General features: G+C 45.0%; 1 protein-coding gene, 1 non-coding gene and 1 pseudogene across 2 annotated transcripts; 2 read left to right on the forward strand and 1 right to left on the reverse strand.

Moving 5' to 3' along the window:
• The first annotated feature begins 4,632 nt into the window (after positions 1-4,632).
• LOC136475173 (uncharacterized) lies at positions 4,633-7,111 on the forward strand (annotated as a pseudogene).
• A 1,725-nt stretch (positions 7,112-8,836) lies between these two features.
• On the forward strand, positions 8,837-10,758 carry LOC136475174 (putative F-box protein PP2-B12). The gene is made up of 3 exons (XM_066472729.1): positions 8,837-9,300; positions 9,427-9,545; positions 10,033-10,758. Exons 1-3 carry the CDS (start codon positions 9,007-9,009, stop codon positions 10,526-10,528), a joined length of 909 nt encoding a protein of 302 aa, XP_066328826.1. The 5' UTR covers positions 8,837-9,006; the 3' UTR covers positions 10,529-10,758.
• A 394-nt stretch (positions 10,759-11,152) lies between these two features.
• On the reverse strand, positions 11,153-11,239 carry TRNAM-CAU (transfer RNA methionine (anticodon CAU)). The gene is given in 2 exon segments: positions 11,153-11,188; positions 11,202-11,239. It is a non-coding gene; the product is annotated as a tRNA-Met (tRNA).
• Between the last annotated feature and the right edge of the window lie 1,939 nt (positions 11,240-13,178).

Here is a 13,178-nt window from a genome sequence, read left to right on the forward strand (position 1 = left end):
CGCAGCGTTCGATCACTTCTAGACACTTTCACCTTGCCAAATGAACTGACCGAACTCTGAGCTAGCGTCCGGTCACACCAGAGGCAGCGTCCGGTCAGTATTTGACCCTCCATTCACTTTTAACTCTTGAACATATATGAATGAAGTTTGCTCCATTGGATCATAGGGCTGTTTTGGAGCTACCTAGTGCTAGTTTTAACAAGTGTGCACCACACCTAACTCACTAGTCTCACCTAGGTCAAGCTACCCGTTCATACCCCCCTTAATAGTACGGCCAAAGGAAAAACAAAGTTCTAAACTACTCTAAGTGTCTCTCCAACTCCAATCGACACTTAGAACTAGTCCATCCTTAACCTTGTCGTCTGTCGATGTTTTACCACCAGCAACCCATCACGGGGTACCTAGGATGGTGATTTGTTCGGAGGGGTATCGGCGTTTGCAGGAACTCGATGGTAAACGTAGGGAGACAATGATTTATACTGGTTCGGCACGCCGAAAAGTCACGGCGCCCTACGTCCAGTCTGGTGTGGATAGTATATTGCGCCCTGCGCTCTCTTGTTGTGTTGCGAGGTATGTTGTGGTTGTGAGTTCTGTTGGTTATGTGTCGGTGCCGATCTAGGGACCCCTACCCTCCTTTATATAGTCCAAAAGAGGCGGGAGTCCTAGTCGGTTACAAAGTAGAGATCCTAATAGGATTACATGTAACTAGTTCTAGTAGGATTACATATAGGGAATTTTAGTTGGACTAGGTCTTCTTCTCTCTTCTCCATGGGAAACCCTATGGGTCCCGCATCGACAAGCCCCCGAGCATCTCATGGATGAGCTTCGGAAGCCTTCTTGTTCTTCTTGGCCTTCGTTGAGTTGTTGTAAATCCGTTCCAGGTTCTTCTGAAGTGAAACCTTGAGATGGTCTTCTTTTGGTTGGTTCGTCATGACTTATGTGCACTTTTTTTCTAAAAAAGTGCACTCAGTGAGTGTAGCCCCCGAGCCTCTTGCTTGTTGGGACAAGAAGCCAGAGGGTCCCTTTAGTCTTCTTGGTTGCTCCGAGTTCTTTTTCTGTGGGTGCAATTTTTCGTAAAAATTGCACTCACTAAGTGTAGCCCCCGAGCCTCTTGCTTTTGCTTGCAAAAGTTGGAGGGTCCAGATTCTTGTCTTCAAAAATTTCTAGGGTTATGTATCCCGCAGCCCCTGAGCCTTCTCCGAGTACTTTTCTTTAGAATAGAAATCAGATGAAGGGTCTTGATGTGTTGTCTTTGTTGTAGTCTTGAGTACTTGCGTTCTTGGTCTTTCATCCTTGAATTCGAGCCCCCAGGCGTAGTTGAAGCGAATGCCGAGCCCCCGAGTTTAGTGTTTGACTAAGCCGTGATGCTCTTCCGAGTTGTTTTTATTCATCCAGGTCGTTTCTAGACTTCTCTGGTTCTTGATGTACCTCTTCCAGGTTGTTTGCATTTCATCCAGGTTCTTTCTGAACTTGTATGTACCTTATCCGGGTTGTTTTCTGATCAATCCGGGTTCTTTCTAAATTTGTCTTGGTACTTGCAGCACTTCTTCGAGGTTGTTTTCTGATCGATCCGGGTTCTTTCTGAATCTGTCTTGGTACTTGCAGCACCTCTTCGGGGTTGTTTGCACTTCGTCCAGGTTCTTTCTGAACTTGTATGTACCTTATTCAGGTTGTTTTCAGATCAATCCGGGTTCTTTCTGAATTTGTCTTGGTAAAGTAGCTCTCAGGAGCATGTTTTTCCTGATCTCATGGTACAGATGTAGCTTTCCTGCATGTTAAACATAAAAATATGTTGTAAATGACATTCCAGATATAAAGTGGGGAGCATGTCCCATATTTGAATAATCAATCAGGGGTGGGCCCCGGCATTATGAAATGCATATAAACTTTTTGCATCTTGCTCTTGCTAGGCCATGCAAATTCCTCAGGTAGTGTCCTGTTACGTTTAAGCACTTGAATCTCTGGCGTATGGTTCAGAGGTTCATGACGTGACCATGTGAGCCTGGCACTCGGTTCGTGACCGTCCATGTGAGTAGACAAGCTTCACGGATTAAGGCGTGTTCTACCTGAGGAATTCGGCGACCGTTAAGAGAAGACCTAGAGCACTATGTTTGCTCACATGATGATTTTTTGTATCTTGAGCACCATGTTTGCTCGCATGATGATTTGACTTTAGAGCACTATGTTTGCTCGCATGATGATTTTTGTGTCTTCCCAGAGACATATATGAATAATATCTGAAATATATAAAAAATGAGACGTGACTTAGCTTGGTTTGTGGCCGCATTGTCGATCGCCGCAGCCGAGTAGTCGATTAGTGCGGCATGGAGCTGAGTGGAGCCGAGTTGTTGTAAGTAGACTTGATAACTTTCTGTCACCTGATGTAGTCGAACACCTTGACATTGTTCGGGTAGTTCCGTCTTGACACTTTGGTGTTGTCGGGTAGTCGGATATGAGCCGAGTTGTGTTTGAACCAAATTTTGAGAACTCGGACTGGTGGCTTGACATAGTTGGGGAGTTGTTGAATTTGGAGCGTAGCTGTTTGGCTGAATCGAACGGACTCCTTGATTGCTGTTTTCTCCGTGCTGCTGGTCACGGGTTCGATCTCTTGTGAGGCCTCAATTTTTGTGTGCCTATATCAATATCGGATCGTGGTCTGCTGGTCTTGTTTTGCTTCCTTTGGTTTGCCTGACTCTGTGGCTTCTTGCATGTCTTAGACATATATATATATATATATATATATATATATATATATATATATATATATATATATATACACACACACACACACGCAGGCCTCTTTCCTTATTTGCTTGTTGCTCGCAATCGTACAGGTACACATGCACCGCATAGATCCGTAGCTTGCATGTCTTGAGCTGCCTTCTAGTAGCTTCTAAGTTTAGTCGTTGACGTCATCTTGCATAGCCGTAATTAGCTGGTATTCTTCCTTGCTTGCATGTCGCCGGTTTGTGTAGGAGCTAGACTCGGCATGTCCGAGTTGTATTAGAATCTGCATGGAGCTGAACTGTTGACGGAGGTGGTGTGGCGGTCTGTCTTGTTATGGTTTGTCCGAGTTGTGGTCGAAGTCGGCACCAGCTTGAGTAGAGTTCAACTCGGAACCAGCGATGCTCGATGGAGAGCGTGCGTGGGTTGGAGTCGGACTCGGCTCCGAGTGGGCTCAAGTCCACACGTGGTGCTTCCTTGCCGCTGTGCTTTGTCTAATGCCATTAGTCTTGCATGTAGATTCTTCTTGGATCAACGGAACGTGCGGTTGCATGGCATCCTCCGTTGTTGTGAACACGCTTAAGCTGAAGATGGCGAGTTGTCGATGAGGTCTTCGTGACGAATCTTGATCTTGAGGTCCACCGAGCTCTCGAACGCAAAGCGCCGAGAACCCCTACCTGGCGCGCCAGCTGTCGATGTTTTACCACCGGCAACCCGTCACGAGGTACCCGGGACGGTGATTTGTTCGGAGGGGTATCGGCGTTTGCAGGAACTCGATGGTAAACGCAGGGAGACAATGATTTATACTAGTTCGGCACGCCGGAAAGTCACGGCGCCCTACGTCCAGTCTGGTGTGGATAGTATATTGCACCATGCGCTCTCTTGTTGTGTTGCGAGGTATGTTGTGGTTGTTAGTTCTGTTGGTTATGTGTCGGTGCCGATCTAGGGACCCCTACCCTCCTTTATATAGTCCAGGAGAGGCAGGAGTCCTAGTCAGTTACAAAGTAGAGATCCTAGTAGGATTACGTGTAACTAGTTCTAGTAAGATTACATGTAGGGAATTCTAGTTGGACTAGGTCTTCTTCTCTCTTCTCCGTGGGAAACCCATGGGTCCCGCATCGACATCGTCCATCCTTTGAAAACCGAAACGATTTCCATCGTAGGGGCATGACAACCATGATTGCCCAATCGATCTCCATTAGCATGACCTAACTCAATTGTTTCTACAAAACACACGTTAGTCACAGTAATCATGTATTGTCATTAATCACCGAAACCCATCTAGGAGCCTAGATGCTTTCAGTACCTTAGAAGTAGGTAGTTGGTGTACCCTTGTACCTTAGGAGTAGGTAGTTGGTGTACTCTTATACTCCAGTAGTATGTAGTTGGTGTACTCACCAACAACTATGTACCTAGTAGAGATACATATATATTCTATCCAAAGGCAATACAACAAATTAGTTCAGTTTGCCACATCCAGAAGTAGAGCTTTTGGCCAGCGCTGGGCTTGTGCTATGTGTGTGAGCTGTTCTCAATATATTTTTTTTATCTCTAGCCATAGTACGTGAGTGTGCTGGTAAGCTTACTGCTTACCTGTCCAGGAACAGTCGAGGGACATCCCCTTCCTCCAGACGACCAGATGACCTGGATATTTTTCCCCTTGGATTCTAGCTATGGAATTCCTTTTTTTTTCTCCAACGCGGCTCGCGCGCGTGCATCGATGGCATCCCACGCACATGGTACGTCCCGAGCATTGGCCATTCAAGTTCCCACGTCCCGACCAATGCAAAGCTCAGAAGGAATGTCGAATGTTCCAACTATAAACCCACCGTGTAATCCATTCCACGCTGCCCACATCGCTCACCGTACCCCAACCGAAATCGACCCAAAGCAGAAGAAACTCGATCGATGGAGACGACGGTGGCGGCACCGGGTGCCCCCGCCAGCTGCGAGAGCGAGATCACGCGACTGCCGGAGGATCTCCTGTTGGCGTCGTTCTCCCGCGCCGGGCCTGTGGCCGCCTACCGCGCTGCCGCTATCTGCCAAGCCTTCCACGCCGCGTCCGACACCGACGCGCTCTGGGCCTACTTCCTGCCACGTGACCTCCCGCCGTTCGCTGACGTGGAGCTCTCACCACCACCGTCGTCGCAGAAGGCGCTGTTCATGCGACTCTCCGACGGCCCCGTCCTCCACGCCGATGGCCTCACGGTACGTACGAAACTCCGATCCGCCGGAGCTTCTATTTTTGGCATATATATACGGAGTACATACACTCTACTCGTTGATCGGCTGCTGGTGTGGTGTGGTGGGTGCAGAGCATGTGCGGAGACAGGCCGGTGCCGTGTGCTACATGTTGTCCGTAAGGAAGCTGAGCATCGCTTTGGGTGATAGGACTGATAGAGATACTCCGGCCCACTGGCGCTGGATCCCCGTCACCGGTTCTAGGTTTGCTATGATCTCCCTCACATGTTGGATCGATCGATCGGCACAAATTTTTTTTGAACAATCTTCGATTGATGCGATATTCATGCATGGATCAGAACCAATTGATCCAGCTAGTTCTTGATTGCAAATCTTGTCCCGTGTTAATTTATGATAGATTCTCAGAAGCTGCTGAACTCCGACATTTCGGGTGGTTGGAAATAGGTGGCAAGATTGATAGCACGATGCTCTCCCAACACACAACATAAGCTGCTTATATTGTGTACAAGGTAGAGGATAATAGGTGGTACGAACGGTTTGTTAACATTTTTGGTGCCTCAAAGTCTCCCAATTTTAATACAAAGATGCGCAAATCTTTTGTGTATTCGAGAAAAAAGTTTCCTAAAGAAAGAGATGATGGTTGGATGGAAGCAGAGATGGGTGAGTTCCATAATGAGGAAGGTGAAGACGGTGAGGTTTCCATCAGCCTTAGGAAGTTGCCATATGTGAATATTGGTCTTGTTGCTCTGGGCATTGAGATTAGACCAAAGGGCCTCCTCTCCACGTCGATCGCCCGCAAGCGTCCGGCTATTTGGCCAGCCTTTCGTGCCCCATGTCATCTCCCATTGCTTGCTGACGGGGAGGTCTTTGAACCGCTGACGTCCATGAAGGCGTTGTTCTTGCGGCTCTTGGACGGCCCCGTCCTCCTCGCCGATGGCCTCATGGTATGGGACTTCACTTCTGCTTGTATCTATTAGTTTTATGTGGTAGATGATTCTGGGACAATCAGCTCAACACTGATGCATGTGGTGTGTGTAGAGCTTGTGGCTTGACAAGGAGACCGGTGGCATATGCTACATGCTGTCCGCGAGGAAGTTGAGCATTGCATGGGGTGATAATCCAACCTATTGGCACTGGATCCCTATCACTGGCTTCAGGTTGGTTATCTCGCTCACACAGTCATATGTTAGCTTGCCAAATCTGAAACTTTATGCATATCATTAGTGAGCATTTAGTTATTACTCCTTCAGTTCCGGAATGATCAATGTAGCTTGTAGAATGAAAATCGATATATAGTTTCAGTACATAAAAATTGTATAAAGATATTTGCATTCAAAGTGTTTCTGAAATGATATTGATTCCTTTGCAAACAACGACATATTGTAAGAGAAATTACGGGTCAAATCCTATTATGTATGACTTTTCTCTAATCAAATACGCTCATTATTCTAGGGTAGAAGCAAGTATAGTTATGGTACTTCCTCCAGTAAGTATGTCAAATGATGTGTGGCGCTAGCTGGTGAACTAAGAACATGTTAGTGTACTTTGTTCAGTAACAATGGAGTAGTTTGGTTGGTGTCATTGAATCATACTGTTCATGAGTTTGTTCTAGCCAATTATTTTGGACATTTTAGATCCACACAAAAATAGTTTAAGAAGCTTCAATGATGCCACGTTATGGAAACAATTGTTTGCATCTATTGCTCTAGTTCTTAATGACATATATTTTTAACCTTGGTTAGTTTGTGACAGATTCGCGGAAGCGGCTCAACTCCAGAAGGCTAAGTGGTTGGAAATACGTGGAAACATCGATAGCAAGATGCTCTCGCAACACACAACATACATTGCTTACATTGTGTACATGCTAGGTATCGAGTACTACGGGCTAACAGATGTCTCTTGGGCATGTAGCCTCGGGGGGAGCAGCAAGTCGACGGGCCACGTTTGTCTCATCGATGACTACAACTACTCATATTGGCGGGTGATGCGAGAGTACCTTCCTGAAGACACACACTTTCCTCGAGACAGAGGTGGTGGCGGGATGATGGAGGCGGAGCTAGGTGAGTTCCGCATCGGTGAAGGCGACGATGGTGAGGTTTCCATCAGCCTTATGGATACGTTCCACTCTAAGTGTGGTCTTGTTGTCCTGGGCATTGAGATTAGACCCAAGAAACAAGGGGTTTGATGAGAAGAACATTGTTTGTGTGGGTAAATAATGGATCGAGAAATCAACTCTGTAAAGTTTTTATTATTCGCAGTGGTGCAGTGTAGTGTGAAGCTAGCTCATCACATGATTTCCGAGGTTAAGAACTGTACTGGAAGTCCAGAACTAAGGTGTTTTCATTATTCTCGTGTACATACATATATATGCTTTGTCTCGCAGCAAAAAAAAACGAATATATGGTCCACAAGATATTCATTCTGCAATTAGACATTTATCAGTGATGTTCTTTTTCCACATTTTCTTTCAACAATTTCCTACTGCTGCAGTAATTTATTAGCATGCGTATGCACAGTTAATTAGCATCAGCTTTACGGCCGCCGCTCCTGGTGGCAGTGGATCAGTGACTCGGTGACCGCCGACAAGTGAGCCGAAACTAATGGGGGATTTGATCGGCAAAACGGACGTGTGGATGCGCGGGAAAGGAAAATGGGCCTTTTCGGTAATGCTTGCCCATCCACGACGTACACGGTACAGCGATGAGTCGGCGAACACGCGTGCATCCTGAGTCCTGACGGCGACGGGCAGAGGCCGCCACTTTCCTGCCTCCCAACGGCAAATGAGCCCGGATCGGCGGGCACCGTCAAGCACCGACTTCGGGAGCCACATGTCATCACCTCAATATTTCCACTTCCATCCGAATCTGACTTCTGCTAACCTGCTATAGTGCTATGAAGGCTGCGTTTAGTTCACGAATTTTAAAAATTTGAGCTGCTGTAGCACTTTCGTTTTTATTTGGCAATTAGTGTTCAATCATGGATTAATTAGACTTAAAACATTTGTCTCACGATTTCTAACTAAACTGTGCAATTAGTTTTTTTTCGCCTATATTTAATGTTACATATCGTAAGATTCAATGTAATGAATACTGTAACACTTTTTGAAAAAAAATTTCACGAACTAGGCGAGGGCCAAATCGAATTCCTTGGCCATGCCCAAAGCTTAGCCTCGAAGCGTTTGTCTGCGTCCTCCGACCCCGCGCCTCTTCCACCTCACCCCCTACCTACAACCCTATTAAAATGAGACTTTTCCCTGTGTGCCATTATAAAAGATCGTAATCTTCTGTGTGCCCCTGAAAAAATTCAGTGGTCTTCAGCGCCACTACTCCAACTTTTTCGTGTCATCTATGCCACTTCCGTCAGTTTTGGCTCTGACGTCGTTAAACTGCAGGGGTGAAAAGACGAAAATGCCCTTAAGTTCAAATATGTTATTAATTTTTTTTGAGCATCTTAACGACTTCAAATGAAAAAACTCAAAACTACAAAGTTGTAGATCTCGTCGAGATCTATAATTTTCATATAATTTTTTTTTCATTTAATTTCGTAAAAAAAAATGATTTGATATGATTAATATATCTTAGAAAAATCATATTATTTTTTTTGCGAAATTAAATGAAAAAAAAATTATATGAAAATTATAGATCTCGACGAGATCTACAACTTTCTAGTTTTGAGTTTTTTCATTTGAAGTCGTTAAGATGCTCAAAAAAAATTAATAACATATTTGAACTTAAGGGCATTTTCGTCTTTTCACCCCTGCAGTTTAACGGCGTTAAAGCCAAAACTGACGGAAGTGGCATAGATGACACGAAAAAGTTGGAGTAGTGGCGCTGAAGACCGCTGAATTTTTTCAAGGGCACACAGGGGATTACGATCTTTTATAACGGCACACAGGGAAAAGTCTCTATTAAAATCCGCCTTCCATTCCATTAGCTGTAGTTAGTCCTGCCCTTGCCCTGTGTTCATCCCCACATCGTTGATCGTTCCCCAAGCGCATCGAGTCAATCGAGAGCGGAAGAGGAGAGATCCCGCAAGCGTATCGAATCGACCGAGAGCGGAACAGGCGCGGGGGAACCGACGATGGAGTCCACGGCGACGGCGCCCGCCACCTGCGAGATCGCGCGCCTGCCGGACGACCTCCTGTCGGCGTCGCTGGCCCGGACGGGGCCGCTGGACGCCTGCCGCGCCGCCTTGGTCTCGCCGGCCTTCCGCTCCGCGGCCGACGCCGACGCCGTCTGGTCCAGCCTCCTGCCGCGCGACCTGCCCCAGCTCGCCGACGGGGAGCTCCCCGCCGACCCGCAGCCCACCAAGAAGCAGCTCTTCATGCGCCTCTCCGACTCCGCCAGACCCGTCCTCCTCGCCGACGGCCTCACGGTACGGGACCTCGACCCACGCTTCTGTCTGTCTGTCTGTCTGCGCCCTGTGGAGGTGGTTATCTTCTCGATCGATCCATCAACTGATGTGATCACTCACCCGGTTGTGTTGTGTGGTGCCGCGCAGAGCATGTGGCTGGACAGGGCCACCGCCGCCAAGTGCTACATGCTGTCCGCCAGGAAGCTGGGCATCATATGGGGCGACACGCCGCGGTACTGGCGCTGGATCCCTCTCACCGACTCCAGGTCTGTGAAATCAAAACCTCCTTTTATCCATTTATTATCGGCTCGTCAGCTCTGATGCCAATGTGAACTAAGTGCTAGTCTAGATAGAAGCCAATAGTTGGCTAGTTGTGCGTTCGTGGAAATGTCTAATGGCGATTTCTTTTACATCACATTGTTTTGGGAGCAATCGAAGCAGCTTGATGGTGTTAAGACTCTTAGGTTTGCTGTTAATAATTTGTACTAAAGCAGAATCGTACCCCTGTGCATACCGCTTTCCACATGCGCATGACCAAATGTTTTTTTCCCTACCTTTCAAGAGCAAAGATTCATGGCCTTTTTTACTCTGATTCTCTAACATGAATGGATACAGCACAATTCGCTCAAGGAAAACTAATGCTGAATGAATGGCACTTTACATAAACAAATACACTATTCCATGTACCTTGTCATATGAATTTTACACTCATATAGGAGTATATTGCAAAATCTAATGCCGTGTTTGTGACAGGTTCCCCGAAGGTGCAGAGCTCCTGGACGTTTGCTGGTTGGAAATCCGTGGCAAGATACATTGCAACATGCTCTCCCAAAACACCACTTATGCCACCTACATGGTGTTCAAGATGTCCGATGAATCCTATGGGCTAGACTATCCACTCCAGTTGGCTGAAGTTAGCATTGGGGCAACCAAATCCACTCGTCAGGTTTGCCTAGGATATGACAACGAGGGCGAGGACGGGGAAGAGGTGCCTCAGAATTACCGATCATTCAGACCAATTGGATTATTCAGACCAAGGGTAGGGAGAAGAAACCGTCGCGTGCCTCCTGGAGTGCAAGTACAGCACCCTCAGACAAGAGCTGACGGCTGTAAGGAGATGGAGATGGGTGAGTTCAAGAATGAAGAAGGTGAAGATGGCGAGGTGTCCATCAGTCTCATGGAGACCAGAGGCGGCAACTGGAAAAAAGGTCTTATTGTGCAGGGCATTGAGATCAGGGTGAAGAAATAAGGCTGGGAAGGTTGCGGGAATGGGGCTTTGAGCATCAAAGTAAAAATAAGGATCTAAGATTTGTAGTGCGTGTTTTGCAGCACTTGCGTTGTTACGCAATATGTGTGTGTTTTGCCAATGCCCAGCAAAAACTAATCGTGTGTGTGTCCGAGGTTCTTGAGCCAAAAGAATTGCAGTTTTGTACAGATTATGTTTGTGTCCCAGGTCACTCAGTGCTGGATGACTCTCAATGTTTGCTTTTAAAGTGTTCTGCTTGTGGTTAGATATTGAAGATTTTGATCCGTATCATCAGAATTTGTATTTGGCCGCCAAGGATTGTAGCATGTTAGAACCATCAAACAGCTGCATACATATACAAGTGTGGACATTTGCTTTTTGTTATATATTATAAATTGGAAATATGACGTATAGAAATATAATACGTACCAGACAGTAGAATCTAAAAAGAAGAGTTTAAAACATGTACCAGTACCACACAGCTGCATATAAAAGTGTCGGCATTTCCTTTCGTTATATGATAAGTTGGAAAAAAAATGACGTAGAAATATAAACAGATATATAGGATCTAAAAAAGAGTTTAAAACACGTTTGTACTATTTAATCTAACAAGAGATAAAAAAAAATTGGGGTGAGAGAGGCTCGAACTCTCGACCTCAGGATCACTCAAGTTAGCTATGAGACCTACGCGCTAGCCAACTGCGCCACCACCCCGATGTTGCTTCCATTTTGTTTCCACCTATAAGACTTTTGACTCCCATCTCGCAGCAACACTGATGAACAGAGGACATCTGTAGACTGTAGTTCTAGTTCACGTGACATCGTTTAATTTCTATCAGTATATATTCATTTATGTGTTGGAAGCTTCAGAGTTCAAACCTAGGGAATTAAACCAAAACGACGCGGATTCTATATCCTCTACAGCAAAACGAGGCGTTGGAATATGAATTTAACATTTGAGCTAGCTTTTGCGATCAGGAATGGCAGCTGGTTGGGTAAGATGTGTGTGGAGTAAATACCCGTTCGCGACAAAATATCTACTGGGTAAAATTTTATAGACGCATCCATACCTGCGGGTAAGATTTTAAACCTATACCTGCACCCGTGTGCGAGATTATCACTAGAATAGATACAATCCTTTGGCTCTTTAGCGTTAGCGGGTGACACGATATACCCGCACCGGCACTGGTGCCCGCAGGTAGAACCTTGTACCTGTACCCACACCCGCGAGTAAAATTTTGTACCCACACCAGCACCTATCAGATACAATACCCACGAGTGGAATTGCCATCCCTATTTGTAGAGTAGAATTGCCATCCCTATTTACAGTATTGTGCTATTTTTAGGCTATGTTGCTCCCCCTTCCAAACTAAATTAATGTTTGGTAGTCGTAAGTCTAACTAATTTTATAGAACTATAATAACGTCCACTGAACTAATTCAATACTTTATAAAATATATTTCATATTGTATCTAATGATGTTAACTTGGTCACATAATTATTGGTGCCGTTCTTCAAATTCAGTTAGATTTTAAAAGATTGTAACTAAGATAGCTCATTGATTTATTTTCGGGTGGAGGTAATATTTGGAGAAAAAAAAACAATTTTCAGGTTGTGTTCTTAAAAAAGAAGAAGAGGTAAGACGTTTCGAGGTTGATAACACAGCTACCTTTTTACCTTTCACTATTTTTCAGATGCCCGAAACTGTTTTGTCGTGTGATGAGACTCAAATTTCAAAAAATAGAAAACTCTTCAATACGATGTCGAATGAAGATAATTTTTATATGTAAATTATAGACCTCGATGAGATCTACAACTTTATAGTTTTAATTTTTTTCATTTGAGGACAGTAAGATGCTCAAAAAAATAATATAAAATTTCAGCACCATATTTTATCGCGTGATGAGACTCAAATTTCAAAAAATAGAAAACCCTTCGATACGATGTCAGATGAAGATAATTTTTATATGTAAATTGTAGAGCTCAATGAGATCTACAACTTTGTAGTTTTGAGTTTTTTCATTTGAGGACGTTAAGATGCTCAAAAAATAATTTAAAATTTCAGCGCCTCCCGAAAATAGAAAACCGCTTTTGAAACCGGTCGAGGACTAAATTCGTTCGGTTTTGATAGTTGGAGGATGTTTCTTGACCGGTTTCATAGTTGAAGGTTGAAAATCGAACTTTAGTGTAAATTGAGAGTTGTAAAGTGTACTTTACCCTTTAATCTATAGAGAAGACGGGATCATTCTTAACCAACAAACGAGTGCAATAAACTGGCTGATCATTTGTGCTTGCCTCGATCGAGCTGCTACGTGCAGACATGCTCACATGCCCTCAATGCAGAAGTACAGAACAAGGCTGTGCAGCTATTCTTTATATATAAAAAAGGGCTGTGCAGCTACACTGGCCAGTCTGGCCTCTTGAAGAATCTGCTCCGTGAAAACTGTCCGAATCTCCACGCCGAGGAATTTCAGTGAAATTCAGCTCGGACATTCGTTACCGGACGCCACGTTTCAGGAGTCGTTTGGTTGGCTGGATCATATCGTTGTTGGTTCGTAAAGAAATATTACTGGTTAGTTTATGTGAGAGAAAAATACTATTTTAGCTAGAAATTTACGATCGTTTACGACAAGTCACAGCCAAACGATCAGGC

This window comes from Miscanthus floridulus, chromosome 8 (genome assembly GCF_019320115.1).
Source record: "Miscanthus floridulus cultivar M001 chromosome 8, ASM1932011v1, whole genome shotgun sequence".
Lineage (NCBI taxonomy): Eukaryota > Viridiplantae > Streptophyta > Magnoliopsida > Poales > Poaceae > Miscanthus > Miscanthus floridulus.